Source organism: Callorhinus ursinus, unplaced genomic scaffold, assembly GCF_003265705.2.
Source record: "Callorhinus ursinus isolate GAN/ISIS: 27379988/994484 unplaced genomic scaffold, GSC_fseal_2.0 scaffold36, whole genome shotgun sequence".
NCBI classification, from domain to species: Eukaryota; Metazoa; Chordata; class Mammalia; order Carnivora; family Otariidae; genus Callorhinus; species Callorhinus ursinus.
In genome coordinates, this window is record NW_027397098.1 from 585902 (window position 1) to 607431 (window position 21530).

Here is a 21530-nt window from a genome sequence, read left to right on the forward strand (position 1 = left end):
AGAGAGCGAGAGAGCGAGAGAGCGAGCGCACACAGGGTAAAGGGAGGGCCTCCGTAGAGCACGGTCCCTGAGGAGACAGTGGAGTGGGAGGCCGACCCGCTGCACAGGAAGACGGTGTGCAGGGGAAGACAAAGGAGGCAGAGATGCAGATCCATTTCTTAAGGGCGGTAACCAATTGAGGGGGTGTCCTTATCTGATTTCTTCCATCGTGCTCTGAAGAACGCGAAGTGGCGTGGTGAGGCTCCAGAAAGAGTGGGGAGAAGAAGGGTCGAGGGCAGAGAGTCAAGTCTCACAGAGCTGTGGTATTTCTGTGACAAAGTAGGGTTGCTTGCAGTGTTGAGAGTGGAGAGCACGCATTTGGAGGCCTTGATTTCCGCAAATGGTTTGAATCGCATACGGTCTTGATAGTGGGTTTTTTTGCAAGGTGAGTCTAAAGGAAGAGCCGAGAGCAAGGGAGTTAAAGGCAGTCAGAAGAGTCTGCAGTTTAGGGGTTCAGAGACAAGAAGCAATCTGAGTAATGGCAAAATTCAAGACCCTAAGCGACTGAATGACAGCAAAAATAAATGTCAAGAGAGTTTAGCAGAGCCATGTATCTGTGAGGCTGACTTATTAGGTTCATTTCATTGGTGTTGTAAGTACCCAGTTTACTCTGGCCTGGACTGTATTTTTACATACTTTGGTTTTTTAGAAAAGAAGTGTAAAAAACCCATTTATCTTCTTCCAGAAACTGGCTAATAAATTCTCTCACCCCAGTCATCTCTTGCTCTTCAAACGCATCTCAATCCTGAAGAAACATAATGAGCGAATGCCCACAGAGCTGTGCAAACATATATCTGCTTAGTCTTTTAAACCTCAAGATCCCATCTCCGCATCTTTCTGTTGAACTGCCCAGTCAGTGGGAAGTTATAAATGCTACTGCATTCACGTGCTTATCTCTGTGGCAAATGTATGCTAATGCTTCCATGATGTTCTACTGCATGCGCTGTGCACCAGAAGCATTTTGTTGCCTTTAAGGAAGAGAGAAATTTTCTAAGAGAATTTACAGTTGGGCAAATTAGAAAGTGACACACTTGGTAGCTCCCCTGACCGCAAATTCAGAACCTTTTTGCTTAAAAAGAGAACGAGGGTAAATCCAGATGAAAGGAAATTGAGGTTGGAAATACAGATAAAGAGACTTTAAAAAATGCCAGTGGGAAGTCTAGATGTGATGCTGTGCTCACCACAGGTATAACCACCCTTGGCTCCGTACAAGGCTCTTACGATACGCTTGGCCGTATTCCCCATGCTGTACCCCATGACTCATTCCTTCCCTAACTGGAAGCCTGGACCTCCCACTTCCCTTCACCCATCTGGCCCTTCCCCCCACTCCCCTCCCCTTTGGCAACCCCTAGTGTGTCCTCTGTATTTATGGGTCTGTTTCTGCTTTTGGGGTGTGTGTGTATGTGTGTGTGTGTGTTTTAGATTCCACATACATGTGAAATCATGTAGACTTGTCAAATCACTATGTTGTGTGCCTGAAACTAATGTGGCATTGAGTGTCGACTATATTTCAATTACAAAAAAAAAAGACATAAGACAGTGCAAAAAAAAAAAAAAAAAGATAGTGGCATTGCATCCTCTTTCCCAGGCTATCGGTTGATTTCACTGTGTTTCTCACCAGCCTGTGGGGGCAATATCTACATCCACGATGTGGATTCTGCGGGGTATGTGACCTCCCCCGGCCACCCTGACAATTACCCCCAGCATGCTGATTGCACTTGGCTCCTAGCTGCTCCTCCTGGAAAGCTCATAAGGCTGCAGTTTGAAGATCAATTCAGTATTGGAGAAACACCCAAGTAGGTCACTTCCATTTCCTTTTTCTCCTACTCAGACTTAGTATTCTCTAGCTGTCATGTTTGAGAATAATTTTTCTCAGCATAGGAAATCTAAAAAATGGGGAAGGGACACGCATTACACCTTGAGCCTGAAAACATTGCCTGCCGGCCACTCTTGAATTAGCTGAGCAGGTTATGTACACGGACATTGTCCCTCTGACACCACGCACATCCTCCAAGAGACACTGAGGATGGCTGTTTGAGATTTATGTTATCCATTCTTCCTCCCACAGGAAAAATATAGTGTCTCTGGTAGATGAATATTTATTTTCGCAGCCTCATACTCAATGTCATAAATAATAAAGTATCTGTTTAACAAATGGAAATTCGTGTTACGTGACACTAGGGGTCACCAGTGTCAGAGAAAGGACTAAGGCAAGTACCGTACAATTTCCCAACCTCTCTTTAATGAGAATTCCTACGGGATTACAAACCAGGGAGTAAGCCTTAACTGCGTTGAACACAAAAAGAATAACCATACTGACTGAAAAGAAACCCCTGAATTTTTCTCTTCATTTAACAAAAGTATGTATACATTTGCAAGAATATGTGTATGGTACAAAACTTAGTACAAGAGTTTTTGCTTACTATTTACGGGCACCTGATATAATGCCACGGTCCCACTCAGTGAGCATTAAATGGCTGATTGACTTTCTTAAGAAATACTGGGTAAATACTCGCTCACTCTTATGGACACAGAACATTCCAGCTGAGACTCTCCACTAGCCTGGGTGGCAGGGCTGTCAAGAGAGTTTGTCTTTGTCACAAGAGATGTGCCCTATCACCACGTGAAACAAAGTACTTGTTTTCTTGAAATTCCTAGGCGCTACTTTGAGAATGACTTGTGTATTTGTCAAACGAATATGGAGGGAAGACAAGAAAACATTCTTTTTTTTTTTTTAAGATTTTCAATTTATTTATTTGACAGAGAGAGACACAGTGAGAGAGGAAACACAAGCAGGGGGAGTGGGAGAGGGAGAAGCAGGCTTCCCGCAGAGCAGGGAGCCCGATGTGGGGCTCGATTCCAGGACCTTGGGATCATGGCCTGAGCCGAAGGCAGACGCCTAATGACTGAGCCACCCAGGCGCCCCAGCATTCTTTGATGTGGTCCATATAACACCTGCCTTTTGGAGCCACTAATGAAAGAACATATTATGATTAGAAAAATATTATGTAGCATTCTCAAGTGACATACCACTTAAAACGACGGTCATAGTGTCTTCTGCTACAAAAATGATGATTTAGTATTGCTCTTGGAGAAAGTTGGTGAAGTCTTTATTTTGAAAATACGTCAAAGTGATGGACTTTTTTATATTAAATGGAATTTTCTTTCCTCTTTAGCTGCACATCCAATTACCTTGAGTTGCGAGATGGGGCTGATTCAAATGCACCAGTGCTTTCTAAGGTTTGTGGGAGATCTTTGCCCAGGAGCCAGTTGTCCTCAGGAGACGTAATGTATTTGAGATTCCGATCTGACAACAGCCCCACTCAGGTGGGGTTCAAGATCAAGTATGCTATAGGTAACAACATTTTTTTTTTGTATTTAATAAGAAAGTTATGACAGACTATAATAAAACTTTAAAAAATCATACCATTTTTAGAGAAGTCTTTCTATCTGCCTTATTGTAATGATTGTTTCAGTGATAGAAATAAGTAAGGAATGTAAATGTTTAAAACCAAAGTCATTTATCAATTTAACATTTTATTTTGCTTTCCATTTTAAACCACTCTTTTTAGTAAACTTGAATATTTTGTATTTTTTCCTAACTTGTTTGTGAAAACATATTCAGTTAAATCAAATTTTTGTTTCTTTCTCTTATCATGAAATCTCTATAATATCACCTTAACTAGTAAAATGGTTTACTATTCAAACATAATCAAATAACTATATACAGAACGGTAACTTTGAACTCATCATTAGTGGATAATGTTTTTCCTTTATGTCTCTAGTGCCAAATCAGTCAGTAGACAGAAACAAGTGTGTCTCCTCAGTGTTTTGATTTCCTTACTTTAAAAAATGAGCAATACATATGCATCCTGAAGATTTATTGTTTTATGGTCACAGTTACATAGAATTTAGTATCTGGTGGGTCTGAACACTAACCAAACATATTTAATACAGTCAAAAGTTGGAAAGCCTACTGGTAACATTAAACCTACACCACAGGTTGTTTTATAGCCCGAGGCAAACTGTGTATAAGTCAATCTATCACATCCAGCTGATAAGGAAGAATTGAGCGGTAGTTTGCCAGGCCCCGAGATACCAGTTACTGCAGTGAAACGTTCATTTGATAGTTAAACCAGGAAGGCCAAGCATCACTAATGACCACTGCACCCCTTCCAGCTAAGCCAGCCCTCCGTCTTCAGAATCACAGACTCAGGGTAGTAGGCAGGCCCTACCAATGTATCAGTTGGTTCTTTTTTTTTTTTTTTAAAGATTTTATTTATTTATTTGACAGAGAGAAACACAGCCAGAGAGGGAACAGAAGCAGGGGGAGTGGGAGAGGGAGAAACAGGCTTCCCGCGGAGCAAGGAGCCCGATATGGGACTCGATCCCAGGACCCTGGGATCATGACCCGAGCCGAAGGCAGATGCTTAACGACTGAGCCACCCAGGTGCCCTCAGTTGGTTCTTGAAAGGAAACTTCCTTGCAACTAATAGCTCTTACAAGGTGTCCCAGGACCATTAATGTGATGTTACAGAATATGCCTTTCAGTTTCCACTTCCCATTATTGAACTGGACTTGTGGTATCATTTCTCTTTACATCAATAGTAGATTTCAAATAATAAGGGGAACACTAACTAAGTAAACATTTTCAGAATTTTTAAAACGTTAATATTCAATTGGCACCTAAAAGTTTTTGAATGTGCTGGTTACATTTAAAAAAAAGAAAAGAAAAATCTTGTAACAGCATATTGCTTTTTTCTGCAGCCCACTGTGGGGGAAGAGTCTCAGGGCAAAGTGGTGTCATTGAAAGCAGCGGATACCCAACACTTCCATATAGAGACAATTTATTCTGTGAGTGGCATCTTGAGGGTCCCTCAGGACACTATCTTACCATCCATTTTGAAGACTTTAACCTTCAGAATTCCTCTGGCTGTGAAAAGGACTTTGTGGAGATCTGGGAAAACCATACCTCTGGTCAGTGTAATATGTCTGCTATCTTTTGGGGATGTTTATTTTCCTCATTCAGCCTCTGAAGTGTCCTTACTTCAAGAAAGGTAAAACGGCATCTGTTCTTTGCCGTTGAGACCTTCCAGTGCCATATGCAGTTAGTTATTTGAGGAGCATCCTGTCAAGTAAGGAGAGAGAGGGTAATGTATCTAGAAATCACGTGAGTTGGACACTCATCACTCTGTTGCCTGGAACAGGTCCCTCATTGTGCTGAGATGTCCTTGCCCTAATTGGTGGCAGCTTTTGTTACACCTCTTCATCTATATGAATATGTTGATTTTGTTCATGTTTGTCTTCCTTCTCTTAACAGTGGTTAACATTTCTTCCTGGGCAGGGTCTTGTCTTTTATTATTTTCTTTGTACTTGTAGAATACCTCAAGTAGAGGTGAAATGAAATCAATCACGTGGACATAAACATACTTAATTATTTGCCTCTCACAGGAAGTTTATTGGGCAGATACTGTGGAAACACCATTCCGGACAGCATAGACACTTCTAGCAATGTCGCTTTGGTGAGGTTTGTCACAGATGGCTCTCTTACTGCCTCAGGATTCAGACTCCAGTTTGAATCCAGCATGGAAGGTAAGTTTACTGATGTGTTAACTATTTATATATTATTGAGCACCTACATTGGCTAGACACCCTGCAAGGCACTGGTGGTACAATAGTTGTTCAACCAAAATGACCCCTGTCTTCTTGGACCTCACACTTTAGTGGAGAAGCAGACATTAATCAAATAGTCACACCACAGCTGTGAGACAGGCCACCGAAGAAAGTGCTTTGGATGATGTTATGGGCAAGAGCCGTACACATTCCTCATCTTAAGCAAACTATGCGTTAGCCCCACAGCTGTCAGAATCGGCATTCCAAATACCCTGACATTGGTGAAATACAGATTTTATCTGAAGAAACTGGATGGAGATTACTCCATCCATTGGTCCCCCATATTTCTTGGGCCATGATGATACAATCCATGGAAACATGGATTAAATATTAAATATTAGGGACAGGAAGTGGATACAAACATTCTGTATAAGTCCTCATATGCACCTAACGATAAATAAGAGCAATAATTTTGTCCAATGTGATAGTAAAGAAAATACTTTAGAGAACACTTCTTGTGGAAGGGATCATTTTGATTGGATTGGCAGTTTTCTTGGGTTTCTTCCCCTTCAGAGTGTGGTGGGGATCTACAGGGCCCTACGGGAACATTCACCTCTCCCAACTACCCGAACCCGAATCCTCATGGCCGGGTCTGTGAGTGGAGAATCACAGTGCGGGAAGGAAGGCGGATCACCCTGACTTTTAACAACCTGAGTCTGGAAGCTCGTCCATCCTGCAGCAGTGAGCGTGTGACGGTAAGTGTCCCGTGCAGTCAGGGATATTACATTCCGTTGTTGAAGGAGTTTATTGACCTATAAATCATAGTCAGAAAACTAGGTCGTGAATATTCCCATCCATGCCTCAAACAAATCTGAAGTATTTTCGATAGAACAAAAGCCCAGTGAACTGCCATGTTATTTGTAAAACCTGTTTTAAGAGTCTATTCGTTGTTGCAACATACATCAGGGTCATAGGTGGGATAAATTTTGAGAGCAAATGATCATTACCCATGGCAAAAGTGGGTAAACGGAGGATAGTTAAGCCCGTGGGTAGCACATAGTTAAATAGGACCAAAGTCACAGAACAGTCACCACCAAAAGTTTTAAGCAGTTGAGTGGTCCTGTATAGTTACTGTTCTCTGCCAGAGGTGCTGAGTGACTCCTTTGGAAGAGCATGGGCTGCCTGCCCTCAGTGTTGCCAAGGTCAAGTGCTTTGGGAGATGCCGTCAGCATTCTTACCTTCCCTTAGCAAAGGAAAGCAAAGGAGAACCATGAGTGGGAAAGAAGATTGTTAACTGAAATGACAGCTATATATGTATATATATACTGGATTAATTATACATTAATATTAATGTATTTCTCTACCCAACTCAGCCTTCCTTCCGTCCTTGTCACCTCAGTCAATAACAATTCCAAACTTCTGGATGCTCGGGTCAAAAACTTCAGTGTCTGTTTTGGAGTTCATTCCCTCCCACCTTATGTTGCATCCATAATCAAGTCCCACTGGCTGGATCTTTAAAGAGATCCCGAATCTAACTACTTTTCACCAGATCCATGGCTACCGCCGCCACCACTGGCTCAGACTTAATCTAATGACTTCCGGCTGGTCTCCCTACCTCCCCTGGCCCCCCTGCTGGGTGCAGCGGCCAGCGCGATGGGTTTAAATGTAAATCACATCATGCTGCTGTCTTTGAAAATCCTCTCTTGGCCTCATCATCTCACTCAGAGGGAAATCCCAAATCTTTACAGTGGCCCAACTGGCCCTATGGTATCTGCATCTTGTTTCAAACTCCCCTGCTCTTTTGCTCACTAGGATCCAGTCTCACTGGCTTCCTTTTGGGTCCTTGAATCTGCTAAAATGTTTGAAAACCCACTTCACCTGTCCTGTGGCCTCTGGACTGCGCCTCCCCAGTGGTCGCCTGGTCCACTCTCTCTCTTTATTCCCCGCTCTTCAAATGATCTGGTACCTGAGACCCTACGTTAAATAGATTCCACCCTGACCCATCCTGTTCCCTGCATTATTGCTTTCACAGCCCTTCACACCAACTGACATCCCATGTATTTATTTGTTTGTCTGTGTCTTGTCTGCTCCCACCACCAGAAATGTAAGCTCCATTAGGACACGCTCTGTGTTTCATTCACTGCTAAATCCCCAGTAGAAACAGTAATAATTGAATGAGTGAATAGCAGAAGTACTATCATTATTCTTTTTTTTTTTTTAAGATTTTTATTTATCTATCTGAGAGAGAGTGAGGAAGAGAGAGCACGAGCAGGGGCTGGGGCAGAGGGAGAGGGAGAAGCAGACGTGGGGCTCAATCCCAGGATTCTGGGACCACAGCCTGAGCTGAAGGCAGACGCTTAATGAATGAGCCACCCAGGTGTCCCTCATTATCCTGTTTTAAAAACAAGATACTTTTGGGGCACCTGGGTGGCTCAGTCGGTTAAATGTCTGCCTTCGGCTCAGGTCATGATCCCAGGGTCCTGGGATGGAGCCCCACATTGGGCCCCCTGCTCAGCGGCGAGCCTGCTTCTCCCTCTGCCTCTGCCTCTCCCCCTGCTTGTGCTCTCTCTCTGTGGCAAATAAATAAATAAAATCTTAAAAAAAAAGCCCCTTTTGTTTTCAATTTAATTGTCTCCTGTTGCGTAGTGAATTTCACAAAACAAAACATCTTTGTATGTTAGTGTAATTTTTTGTATTGCCCTAAAATGACCATATTCAAACTTCACAATTTGCCCCCAAGTTCTAATACCTGAATGTATTATATATATATCTGTAGATATATGTATCTGAGATCATGACCTGAGCCGAAAGCAAGAGTTGGACGTGTAACTGACTGAGCCACCCAGGCCCCCTCCACTGAATACACAGAGACAAAGATGAAGTAGAAAAAAATTAACCACTCCCAGTATACCATATTTTGATACATTTTCTTATCTTTCCTTGGCAATGAATATATTATGCAGTTGTAATAATGTGGCATAAATTCATTTGCACACTAATTTTAATCTATTTTTCTGATTATAAACATAATGGATGCCTATCGAACAGATTTTGGAGAGTTCACAAAATAAAAAATATAAAAAATACTTGAAATTCTACTTACCCATTGCTAAAATTTTGATGTATACAACCGATTATTTCCCTTTCAAATTCTTTCCATAATTGAAATCGTATTGAATATAATGATTATTTGGAATCTTACCAGTAGAATTTTCACATGCCCGTCAGGAAAGATAGTACGAACAGTCACAGTTTCAGAACTCAAATAATAAAATAAAATTTACAGCGACAACCACACATTTTAAATCACGTCGTACTTGTCATTTTCCCATCTCTGAATCATAGACGCCAAAGGCATCTACTTTCAACTCTTTTAGCTACTTCTCATGGTGTGTCTGTCATTATTTCAAAATAATATTCCTATTCTACTACTTCTTTGTTTTTTGGTCTTAGGCATCATCTACCTACGTTCAACTCTGAGAGATGAGGGTTTAGCTCTCTTCACAAGCCACTCCCACCACATACACACCACAGGGCTATGCATAGCTCAGACTCCCCCAACTTCCTCCCAAAATACATACGTCACAGATTTTGTTTAAATTGCTCTTCAATGTTTACATTACCATGATTTTACAGCTGTCATTCCCCACCTCACCACGTAGTGTGCTATGGTAGCATTTGCTTTTGTTTTTCTGATTAATAGCAATAATCGTGTCCTTTTCTACACTGAGTTTTTTTAATGAACATACCACTAATTCTTCCACACACTTTCACTCCAGGGGTACATCCCCACCTTGTAAAGTACATCTACCAGTTCCTTCATTTTCCTTAGCAGTACCTTTCCTTGAGCCCTTTTCCATTAGCTGCAAGAGTGATGCCTACTGTCATGTGGGGCATTCCCTTCCCCGTCAACTTTGCACGCTCCTTCATTCCTCTCCTGGGCTGGACACCTGACTCCATGACAGGTGCATTATCCTGTCTTGGTTCATTTCCTTTTCTGGTGAGGCATTTGTTCTTGTATTTCCATAAGGAAGTGGGCATGGATGATAAGGTTTATGAGAAGATGTATACCTGGAATTATCCTTATTTTACCATTGTTCTTTGAATATACTATATATATTAAAATATTGTATGTATTTGATATATTCACATACATGTATAAATATATTAATCATAATTTTGAAGTTTTATGTTGCTTCTTTTGAGATCCATTTCCTTCAGTTTCCTGTTTCCTATGCATATTGATTGGTCTCTGCCTTTTACATTAGACATTTAAGGAAATGTCTAATGACCCTTGGCTGTTTATTCATATTTAAGAATGAAGTACTAAAATGCTGCTTGGAAGCTCTGTGTGCATGGGATTGTCAACTTACGGTATTCACTGGGTTGGGGGTACTTGACCATTTAATTAGGAGAAACTACAAATGTCCTATCTACAGGTCTTTTCTCCTGGGGAGGCTAAAGCTCCAACAATAAATTTCTTTTACGAATCTTTAATATCATGTCCACATTCTTTTTCTTTGAAATATATTTTTATAGGTTCAATGTTTTGTTTCTTCTTCATTCTGCTGTAAATAAGGGGATGTGGCTTGCCCTTTGCCCACACTTCATCACTCTGAGAACTTCTGACAAAAAAGCAGAGTGGGGGGTGGAGAAAGAGAGAAAGAAGGAAAAAGAGAAAGAGAGGCGGAAAGAAACAGAGAGACAGGAAGAGAGAGAGATAAAAAAGAAAAGAGAAGAGAAAAGAAAAGAAAAGAGGAAGGGAGGGAGAGAGAAGGGAAACTTCCTGAGATCTACAGGTTGAGTGAAGGCAGCTTTAAGTGCACTGCCTCTAGATTAATACCTTCTCCAGCTGCCTGAGCATACAGTTCCTCCAAACCTAGCTGCTTATCTGACTCTGTCCAGAAGGAGAAGAGGCAAAGGTACACCCTCCAGCATGCACTACTATGGGATATATGCCTGATTTTATTCCTGCATGTAGCAAATTTCAGAGCTTGTCCTGAATCTCAAATGCCTACTTCCTATCCCATTGTTTTCTGGGAGTTGTAGTTTCTGAGTACAAACATGAGTGGAGGAGGAAAGTGGAAACAGCACTTTGGTTGCCTCAAAAAGCAGGAGTTCATGTGATAAACGGCTGTCTGAACAATTGTTAGTCATTGTGATTCTAAGCTCAGGGGAGACATTGGTGCAAAGATAACCGCCATTGATCAGGGTTTCTGACATGTTCCATTAGCCTGCAGTTGCTGATAATCCCTTTTGATTCTGGCAATATGTTGCCCATTCCTGTTTTCAGTATTATTGAAATTTTGTCATCTTCTGTTTTCTTATACATTACTTCATGGTTTGGAATCAGATTTTTTAAAAAATATTTTATTTATCTATTTGACAGAGAGAGAGAGATAGTGAGAGCAGAAACACAAGCAGGGGCAGTGGGAGAGGGAGAAGCAGGCTTCCTGCTGAGCAGGGAGCCCAGTGTGGGGCTCGATCCCCTGCCCCGGGATCATGACCTGAGCCGAAGGCAGACGCTTAACGACTGAGCCACCCAGGCGCCCCTGGAATCAGATTTTAAATCTAATTTTATTATCACTAGTTCTTTGAACTGAAGCAAATTGCATAACCTTTCTGAATTCTACTGTCTTAATCTGGAAAACAGGGATAATATTATATGTCTGAAAGGGTATTGTGCTAATTGAATAAAGTAATACAAGTAGGCTATTAGCAGAGCCTGGCATTTTCTTGGTGCTCACTAAGTGATAGGAAACACTGTGTCTGGTCCTGTGAGTCAGAAGACACTTGAAACCAGAAGCCCTCACAGAGCTCAATTTAATGATCAGTTATAGTAAATTAAATAGCTCACATCTTTGTTATGGAGTGCATTCTTCTCCTTTGTATCTCTTAGTGTTAGACTCGGAATCATTATTTCTAATTGTGAGTGATTCAAATCCTTTTTTAAAGAAGAGGGAAAAAAAAGAAGAAGATAGCAGGAGAGGAAGAATGAAGGGGGGGAAATCAGACGGGGAGACGAACCATGAGAGACGATGGACTCTGAATAACAAACTGAGGGTTCTAGAGGGGAGGGGGTGGGGGGATGGGTTAGCCTGGTGACGGGTATTAAAGAGGGCACGTTCTGCGTGGAATGCTGGGTGTTATACGCAAACAATGAATCATGGAACACTACATCAAAAACTAATGATGTAATGTATGGTGATTAACATAACAATAAACAATTTTTAAAAAGGAATATCAGTTACTCAATCAGCCAATTATTGTTTAGTTACTTCTGGATCTTTCCTGAACTGTGACAACCAGGCATGCTGAAACTCCCTTGGTTTTGCACCGAAGTGGAATAATTATTGTTTAATATTTGGGAGCCAGCACTACTCTAATCCATTTTTTTTTAAATTCAAACTAATAAGAAAATTGAGGCTTTGGGTCCATAAGTACTTAGGAAAGAACTATTATATTGATATTGAGATTGATTTTTTAAAGTTACTTTTCAAGGCATTTTAAAATATTTGAGTTACTATATGCTTCTAGTCATCAGAGACTAACATTTAAGCCTTCATTCCAAATATCAAAGGTCCTGATACATTGTTATGAAAAATGGTCCATCAGTGAACTCTGTGAACTAAGATGTAAGCGTGTTGGCCTAATTTACATTTCGAACATGGTTTCCAGTTGCAGACAGTACTGCAGTTTTTCATTTGTCACCACATGGCAGGAGGGCATTACTGTAGTACTTTCATTTTAGTGAAATGATGCTGAGGCCACAGAATGTGCTCTGGGTAACATAGTGGCTTGTGGCACTGAGCAAGGAGCCCATTCTGTTAAGTAACTCATTTTAGCACAGAGTTTCCTTCTAAGGAAGTGTATCCAGGCTGTGAATATAATCTTCTAGGAAACCCCCTGTCAGATGGACAGTGCGACTAAAGGTTAAACTGTTTTTCCAACAGATATTCAATGGCATTAGAAGTAACTCACCCCAGCTAGAGAAACTGTGTAGTAATGTGAACATAAGTGACGCAATCAGATCTTCAGGAAATACAATGAAAGTCGTGTTTTTCACTGATGGATCCAGGCCATATGGAGGCTTCAGTGCTTCCTACACATCCAACGAAGATGCAGGTAATGGAAGATGTTAAAATTGTGAGCACTGCAGGGGTCCCAGAGCTATACTACCAACAGCAAGGAGCCATCTATTTCCCTTCAGAGATCAGAATTACACCTGGGACCTTCCTCATAAAGCAAACATACATAACCAGGTAGAAAAGGCATCCCAGGCAGGAAAAAAAAATGTTCTGGGTTCAGAAAGAAAGCTGCTATTGTGAGTTAAAAACGTTTAAAAATGCTTTTGGCAGGGCTTCTAGCTCAATTCCAATGCAAAGCTACCATTATTTTGGTTGCCCATTCCATAGTCTTTGGTCACTTATTTTGTGCTGAATGAGACCTTCAACTTAGAAGGTAACTGATTCCCCAGAAGTAACTCATTTAATTGAAGATAGCCAGATTTTATTGTTTCTTAGTCATCCACCCATATACATATTTTTCCAGTGTAAATGAATGAGGGTTCACACTTGAGGCACAATATTTAAAAGTTAAGCAAGATGGCCTTTCTGGTCTAACTATTCTCTTATTTTCTGGATTGGTGCCATTACCTAAGAGTTTTAAATTTTAGAAAGAGTGGAACTGAATATTTAAAAAACCTTTAAGTTTTTTCATTGATACAAGGAACATTCATTACCATATGAAAAGGGCCAAGTTCACTGGCACTCTGGTGTTGTGTTATCTGTTTGATCCAATTAAATTCTTGGGTCAAATGGAGAATTGCTAATGAGAAGCCACTGAGGCCACCACTGGAAGTTAGATATTTCTCTAAATTAAGTATTAATGAACAATAGGCTTAAGTCGGGAGAAACTGGTGCATAGCCAAACCCCTAAATCCACCTAATCTACCCTACAGGAAAATAAAAAAGCTGTTTATTTTTATACATATTTCCAAACTCACAGAAATTTCTTCCATAGTCGGCATACATAAGCCAGCCCTTCACCCACAATCTTAACTTCACCTAGAAAAACAAATCAAAGCAATAAAAATCTTGCTGTTGTTATTTTTGTTGTTATTGCATTACCTGTATGTTCTGTTATGACGTGAATTTCACTCTTACTTTCTCTGTTGCCTTTTGTTTTCTTAGTGTGTGGTGGGTCCCTTACACATTTCCCTGAAGGAAACTTTACTTCTCCTGGCTATAATGGAGTCAGTAATTACTCAAGAAACTTAAACTGTGAATGGACTCTCAGCAATCCAAATCAGGGAAATTCATCTATTTACATTCATTTTGAGGATTTTTACCTGGAAAGTCACCAAGACTGTCAGTTTGATGTCCTTGAGTTCCGAGCAGGTGAGTTCAATCAAGGAACTTGTTCTATTTTATTTATCCACAGTATTGTTCTTATGCCTGGAGGCCACCAATAATGAAGGGACTCACGTGGCTCTAATATATGTACATAGAATCCTAAAGAACTTTGGTCAGAAAAAGCTATATTTCTGTGTGTACCCAGCTGAGGTAACATGCCCTATAGACGGTGAATGAGATGGATCAGAGTTTGCAAGGAGACTCTATGTTTCAATTAAGGTGAGGCTTACCCAAGAGAGATTCAGCTTATCTATGTTCTCTCTCTTTTTTTAAAGATTTATTTATTTGAGAGAGAGAGAGTGAGAGAGCATGTGGGCACGAGGGACAGAGGGAGAGAGAGAGAGAGAGAGAATCCTAAGCAGACTCCATACCGAACACAGAGCCTGACACAGGGCTCAATTCTATGACCCTGAGATCCATGACCTGAGCCAAAACCAAGAGTCGGACACTTAACTGACTGTGCCACCCAGGTGCCCCTCGTCTGTGTTCTCTTGAGTTCACGTGGTCCCTTCAGTGATCTCTTACTACGCAAGACTTCTTTCCTCATGGAATGGAAATTAGCATGGTCAGAATTGTACCGGCGATTTCCTGAATTTACAGGAATTCTACTTAGAAATCAAAAGAAGTTTGCAATGTAACAGATGGAGAAGAATATGGAAGCTACTTGGGGAATTACCCCAAAAGAGTCAAGTTTGCCTTTGTTTTCATGATAGAAATGGACTGAGGTCTGCTTGGTAACCCACAGTTATCTTAAGAATTTTTTAAAAATCTCCCTTCATAAAAGATGAATCCATTTTAGTTCTTTCTTGAGTTGTGGGCAATCCATCAAACTGCCTCCATTGTTACATTGGCACTCTTTACCTGGTTTGAAAAAGAGAAATAACATTGTGGGTCATCTGTGCTATTTAAGGTTCACTGAGTCCCATGTCGCTGAAAAACTTTATTTATTTATTTATTTTTAAAGATTTTATTTATTTGACAGAGGGAGACACAGCGAGAGAGGGAACACAAGCAGGGGGAGTGGGAGAGGGAGAAGCAGGCTTCCCGCCGAGCAGGGAGCCCGATGCGGGCATCATGACCTGAGCTGAAGGCAGACGTTCAACCAACTGAGCCACTCAGGCGCCCCTGAAAAACTTTATTTTAAAGGAGGCTGAAAGCAGGAGAAACTAACACAGTGAGTGGCAATATTACACCAATGTAACTAACATTGGTGACAATGTTCTAGGGCAGCTATTAAAATCAATGCTGACTTTGAGAACATGGTAGACAGAATTTTCAAGGAGAATTTGATAAAGTCTGTGGTCACAGACCAAGGGAATCAGCAGGAGAATCATGTGGGCCCTCCTAAGTAGATGAATCTAAAGAAGACTTATGAAGGAAATGGAAGTTGTAGTTTGAGAATGTTCTCCATGTGATTCTGATAAACCCTTATGACTGCCACCTGGTTCAAAACCACTGGCTTAAAATGTCCATCTACTGATGAATGGATAAAGAAGATGTAGGGTAGGGGCGCCTGGGTGGCTCAGTTGGTTAAGCAACTGCCTTCGGCTCAGGTCATGATCCTAGAGTCCCGGGATCGAGTCCCGCATTGGGCTCCCTGCTCAGCAAGGAGTCTCCTTCTCTCTTGGACCCTCCCCCCTCTCATGCTCTCTCTCTCTATCTCATTCTCTCTCTCAAATAAATAAAATCTTAAAAAAAAAAAAAAGAAGATGTAGGGTATATATACAACGGAATATTACTCGGCCACCAAAAAGAATGAAATCTTGCCATTTGCAAAATGTAGATGAAACTAGAGTGTATTATGCTAAGGGATATAAGTCAGCCAGAGAAAGGCAAATGTCATGATTTCACTCATATATGGAATTTAAGAAACAAAACAGATGAACATAGGGGAAGGGAAGGAAAAAGAGTATAAGATAAAAACAGAGAGGGAGGCAAAGCATAAGAGACTCTTAACTATAGAGAGTAAACTGAAGTTTGCTGGAGGGGAGGTGGGTTGAGGGATGGGCTAAATGGGTGATGGGCATTAAGGAGGGCACTTGATGTAAAGAGCACTGGGTATTATATGCAACTGCTGAATCTCTAAATGCTACTCCTGAAACCAGTACTATACTATTTGTTAATTAACTTAAATTTCAATAAAAAAAAAAAACCCAAACATTGGCTTATTGAATTAAGCTGAGCAGCTGCATATCAAATTTCAGTCAGTTAAATGCAATCTTCTCCCTATTCCCCCATTTCAGAGAGAGTTAAAGTACTATATTTTGTTGACTTATAAAATCAACGATGTTAGTCTGACAGAATAAATAAAGAGCAGATTAATTGTGAGCTCTCGTAGGTGTTCTATAAAGGTTAATCAAATTACTGTGAAAAGTCATCTTCATAAAAATACTCAACTCCAAATCTGATAATTCTTAGCCTAAGTACTGAATATCCTATTCATTTTAATTAAATGCAGTGAAGAAATCATTAAAATTTTAGATAATTATCATTTTTATCTTGATGATATATATTGACACTGTTGGCATTATATTTTTTACTCCCTAAAAAAAGGCACATCCAAATGTTTTTTAAAATTAATTTTATCTCTGTTTAGTATGCTAAAATAATTATGAAAACAAAACTTGGAACAAAATGGCACCCACAATAGAGAAAGACGCCTATACTAAAAAAGCATGGGGATTTTTTGTTTGTTTGTTTTTTACCCTGTTAGAGGAACTCTTTCTTTTGCAGTTGACAAAGATAGAAAGGAACTTTGTGAAACATCTCCTACTAAATCAGAATTTCAATGTGTGTCCATAAATACCTTGAAATGTTCTTTATTATTTGTTCCTACTGAATTCATTGAATATATTTCTCAAAAGCTATATAAATAATGGCATTTGGCCTGTTATTTTGTTCAGGTAATGCTGATGGGCCTCTGATGTGGAGACTTTGTGGACCTTCAAAACCTACAGTGCCACTGGTTACACCTTATCCTCAAGTATGGATACACTTTGTCACCAATGAACGTGTAGAACATGTTGGATTCCATGCAAAGTATTCTTTTACAGGTAAGATTTGTGACTAAACGCTCAAACTCTGGAAATATCATAGATGATAATTTTTTCCATAAAGATCTCACATGTATTTTGTGAGATTCACTTCTAGGTAGCTATTAAATTTGTTGCTAATGTCAAGGAGGTGTTTAAATTACATCTTCTAATTGGTTGTTGCCGATATCCAGGAATTTTTAAATTTTTATACATTGACCTCTAGCCCAGAGATTTTGCTATACTATTATTAGTTTTGGTATTTTGTCTGTAGATTATCTTTGGTTTTTCTGCATAAACAATCCTATCTTCTGCAAATGATAATATTTTTTTTCTTTCAGCCTCAAAACTTCATTTCTTTTTCTTGTCTTGTTTCACTGGCTAGGCCACCGTCATGTTAAATGGAAGAGATGACCTTCATGTGAATGCCTGTGACCCTTCATTGTCAAATATATTGATTTCTCTTAGGGTTTTCAATAAATACTTCTTATCAGATTAAAGAAATCCCTTCAATTGTTAGTGTACAATTTTTTGTATTCTGAATGGATGTAAGATTATATCAAATGATTTCTGTCCATCAGTTGAGATGATTCTGTTTTCCTCCTTTAATATAAGATAAATTATATATTGAAAGACTTCTCTGTTAAGCCATCTTTTAATTTCCGGGATAAACCCTACTTGGTTATGCTGTGTGTTTTGAAAATATTACTAGGTATTATTTGCTAAAGTTTCATTTTGGATTTGCATCTGTGACATTCAGTTTTTTTCTGAAAATGCAGTCCAAGACAGACAGCACTGCTCTTTGCTGCTTCTCTGGACCATCAGAATTTTTCTAGTCCCTTTCACTAATATGACAGTTCTTTTAGACTCTCAACATTATGTAAAAGTCTCAACTCCATCCCTTCCTTTTGTGCCGATCCAAGGCCATATGTTCTCCTGCATGGTCATCAAGACCTCAGATCCTGACCTCTGGGGCCCACATCTTGGTTCTAGATCCTTTCAGACTGACATATTCTCAGTTTGAGATTACCCCTCAGAACATAATTATTTTTTTTAGATTTTGGAAAACCTCTTTTTTTCTATGAAGTTTGGCTAAGAATCAATATATGTTTTGGTTATAGTTTTATCTGACATTTCTTTGTGTTATAATCAAATGGTTGATTGGGAGAAGGAGTAAGACTGATCAACCATCTTGCCAGTTGATTTTTCTTTATTGGATTGAAAGAAGAGAGCCAGGTTTCAGGAAGCAGTATTATTCATGTGGAAAACCAGACAATCTTATGCTTTAAAGATCTATCTGTTCTTCAACTTGCTATGCTAAAGTGTACTTTGATAGCTGACTACAGACATAAGTCCTTCTCATCAAATGACAAATTCTTTGGTTATGGTATAGATCATATTCTTCAAGTTTGTATTTATTTTTACTGGCCTGTTTGTTTTTTTTTTTTTTCAAGAAAGGCAGTGTTATTTACTTTGTACCTAGTCAGAGTGTCAGTTATATGCACATCTAATTATTCTCCATTTGTGGTACAGATTATCTTCCTTCTCCTTTGTCCTAAACATGATCCTATCTTCCCTGTGTGATTCTTTTTAATTCACACTATATAAGATTCTGTTTATTTCTAATCTTCTACACAGTTTTACTTTGCCTTTATCCACTTTCATCTATTTATTCACTGATTGCTTTTCTAAATTCATAAAGTATGATGGCTGTAAGACCTACTTCCTTTGGCTTTGCAGGGGTTTTTTGTTTGTCTGTTTGTTTGTTTGTTTTCTTATATCTTATTTAGAAGGTTACAAATCTAATTTCAGACTGTGGTGGAATACAGCTGGGTGAGAGTGGAGTGATCTCAAGCCCCAACTATCCAGCTTCTTATGACAGCCTGACCCATTGTTCCTGGTTGTTGGAAGCCCCACAAGGCCATACCATCACTGTGAGTTCTGATTTTGTTCTAGAACAAAAATACCATGTCCTGTATGGAAACAGAGTTCTTTTAATAAGCAAGCAATTAGAATAGGCTTTGATTCTGCAATCAGTTAATTTTCTCCCCAAAATCTCATTGGAGTACAGACATCTGCAAGTATCCAGTGACCGAAGAAATCTCTTTTGAAAGCATAGGAGAAAATCTAGATAGATAGATAGATAGATAGATAGATAGATAGATAGATAGATAGATAGATGATAGATAGATAGATAGGTGTATATACAAAAGATATTCCCATCCAGGAGAGAAGTGTAATCACGTTCTTGATATGAGTTACCATCCCAGCCCACTGGACTGAAGAGGTCCCCCTAGTGACTCCAGTTCCAGGAGAAATTTCCAGTAGAACCTCCAATAAGGAAAAAGAGAGGAGGGGAGGGTAGAGTTAAATAAGAGACATAAATATAAAATTATATAAATTAAAACAAAATAAAAGGGTTTGTGAGGACCTTATCTAACTTTAGGTAGCTAATCTCACTTACAATTCAGAGCACCTCATTATTTCTTTTTTCTCCCGCAGCTTACATTTAGTGACTTTGATGTTGAAGTCCATGCAACCTGTGTTTGGGACTCTGTCACTGTCAGGAATGGTGGTTCTCCTGGGTCACCCATAATAGGACAATACTGTGGAAGTTCAAACCCCAGGACAATCCAGTCTGGTTCCAACCAGCTGGTGGTGATTTTTAACTCAGACCATTCGGTGCAAAATGGTGGATTTTATGCCACATGGAACACACAGACATTGGGTAAAAGAAACATTCTCTGCACTTTTTAAATTGATGTGTTTTTAAAATTTATTAGATAATTTAATAAGTATGCATTTTATATCTGCTCTCTGTCAGACTGAACTGGGACTGTTTACACATGTCATCTCATGTAGCAACTTCATAAGGAAGACGCAATATCCATAAAATTCTCCATTTTCTGTGGGTGGAAACTGGGGACAAATCGGTTGATAGTTTTCCCGGTCATGGAGCTAATAATTGGTAGAGTCAGGATTTGAATAAAAATAGTGGGGCCCAGAAACTCTGATCTTCACACTTCACCATGTTGCCTACATAGGCAAAGAGTATGGCATAACCAGAGAATCAAAAATAATAGAAAATATGTGTCAGAATCACAAGTAGTTCAGAATATTCAGAGCTTGGAGGCAGAATGCTGAGTGGTAAGCTGAGAATAGGAAGTCAAGTGGTCCACATCATGAAGAGCCTTGTCTTCAGTACTATCCCTCGAGCAGTGGGGAGCCATTGAAGAGTTTTGAGCAGCAAAGCGACAAGATTTGTGATTTAGAATGAATGCTCTGTGTGTGGCAAAGTATAATAGATTTGATTTCAAAAGGGTAGCTTTTGTACCTCTAAAATATGAACTTCACGGAAATTCCCAGAAAACATAAGAATTTGCATTAGAGGGGTGCCTGGGTGGCCCAGTCAAAGTGTCTGCCTTCAGGCTCAGGTCATGATCCCAGTATCCTGGGATCAGGCCGCCCCCCCCCCCCCCATCGTGCTCCCTGCTCAGTGGGGAGCCCGCTTCCCCCTCTCCCTTTGCCCCTCCCCCTCCTTGTGCATGAGCGCACGCGTGCTCTCTCTCAAATAAATGAATAAAATCTTAAAAAAAAAGAATTTGCATTGGATACTTCAGTCAGGATTTGCAGTATCACACAGGGCAATTCTTTCTAGGAGAGTCCGAGTTATTACGAAGGTTTTTGTGGAACAAATCAAACTTTCTCTCATTAAACCACTGGTTGCTATTGAAGTCACAGGGGAATTTTAGGCGCACCATTGGTTTTCCAGGGGTTTAAAAGCAAAAGGTACAGGAAAGCTCTTTAATTTAACTTCATTTTGTTTTGAGTTCATATTTTTCCTTTTGTCATCTCTTAAGTATATATTTTAATAGTATAAAATAATTTGATATTTTCTTTCTTTAAATTTATGTCATTTATTTTCATCCATCAGTGTTTCAATATGAACGAACCAGATTGCTTAATGGAAGAATTTTCTTCTCCTCAAAATCATTTTCTCTAGTCCTGTATGTTAGAGTAAAATTACCAGTGAGTGTAGACTTGTATTCTCATGTGTTCACGGTAAAATAAAATACAGAATTTGGGATTGCTGGTTCACAAATACTATATAGCTTCAAGGGGAGTAAAAAATATTGCCATTGTTTGAAAACAGAATAGAAGTCTATCCTCTTTATGGCAAAGATTAGTGGCCTCAGGTGAGTTCAATATAAATGTAACAAAACAGTAACAGCTGAAGCTTCCTCTGGATTCAGTTCACCTTACGCTTATTGAGAGTTGTTGTCGTATACATTGAGAGTTCTTGTCGTATACCTGCCCCTAAGGCCAGTGACTCATATGTAAGGAAAGAGAACCTGAAATCTCACATTTAGAAATGTGTCTCCTTTGAAAGTCTTGGGCTATGAAAGTGGTTATTTTCCTGTCAGATTAATGA

At 39.7% G+C, this 21530-nt stretch overlaps 1 protein-coding gene across 1 annotated transcript in view; it reads left to right on the forward strand.

The window, feature by feature from the left end:
• CUBN (cubilin) overlaps positions 1–21530 on the forward strand; it is a 265058-nt gene that overhangs the window by 180083 nt on the left and 63445 nt on the right. The window contains exons 44-53 of the mRNA XM_073879866.1: positions 1661–1835; positions 3216–3394; positions 4807–5016; positions 5491–5631; positions 6226–6407; positions 12606–12777; positions 13845–14051; positions 16970–17119; positions 18911–19032; positions 19601–19826. Of these exons, the coding sequence (XP_073735967.1) occupies positions 1661–1835; positions 3216–3394; positions 4807–5016; positions 5491–5631; positions 6226–6407; positions 12606–12777; positions 13845–14051; positions 16970–17119; positions 18911–19032; positions 19601–19826 (1764 nt within the window). The remainder of the gene's footprint in view (positions 1–1660; positions 1836–3215; positions 3395–4806; positions 5017–5490; positions 5632–6225; positions 6408–12605; positions 12778–13844; positions 14052–16969; positions 17120–18910; positions 19033–19600; positions 19827–21530) is intronic.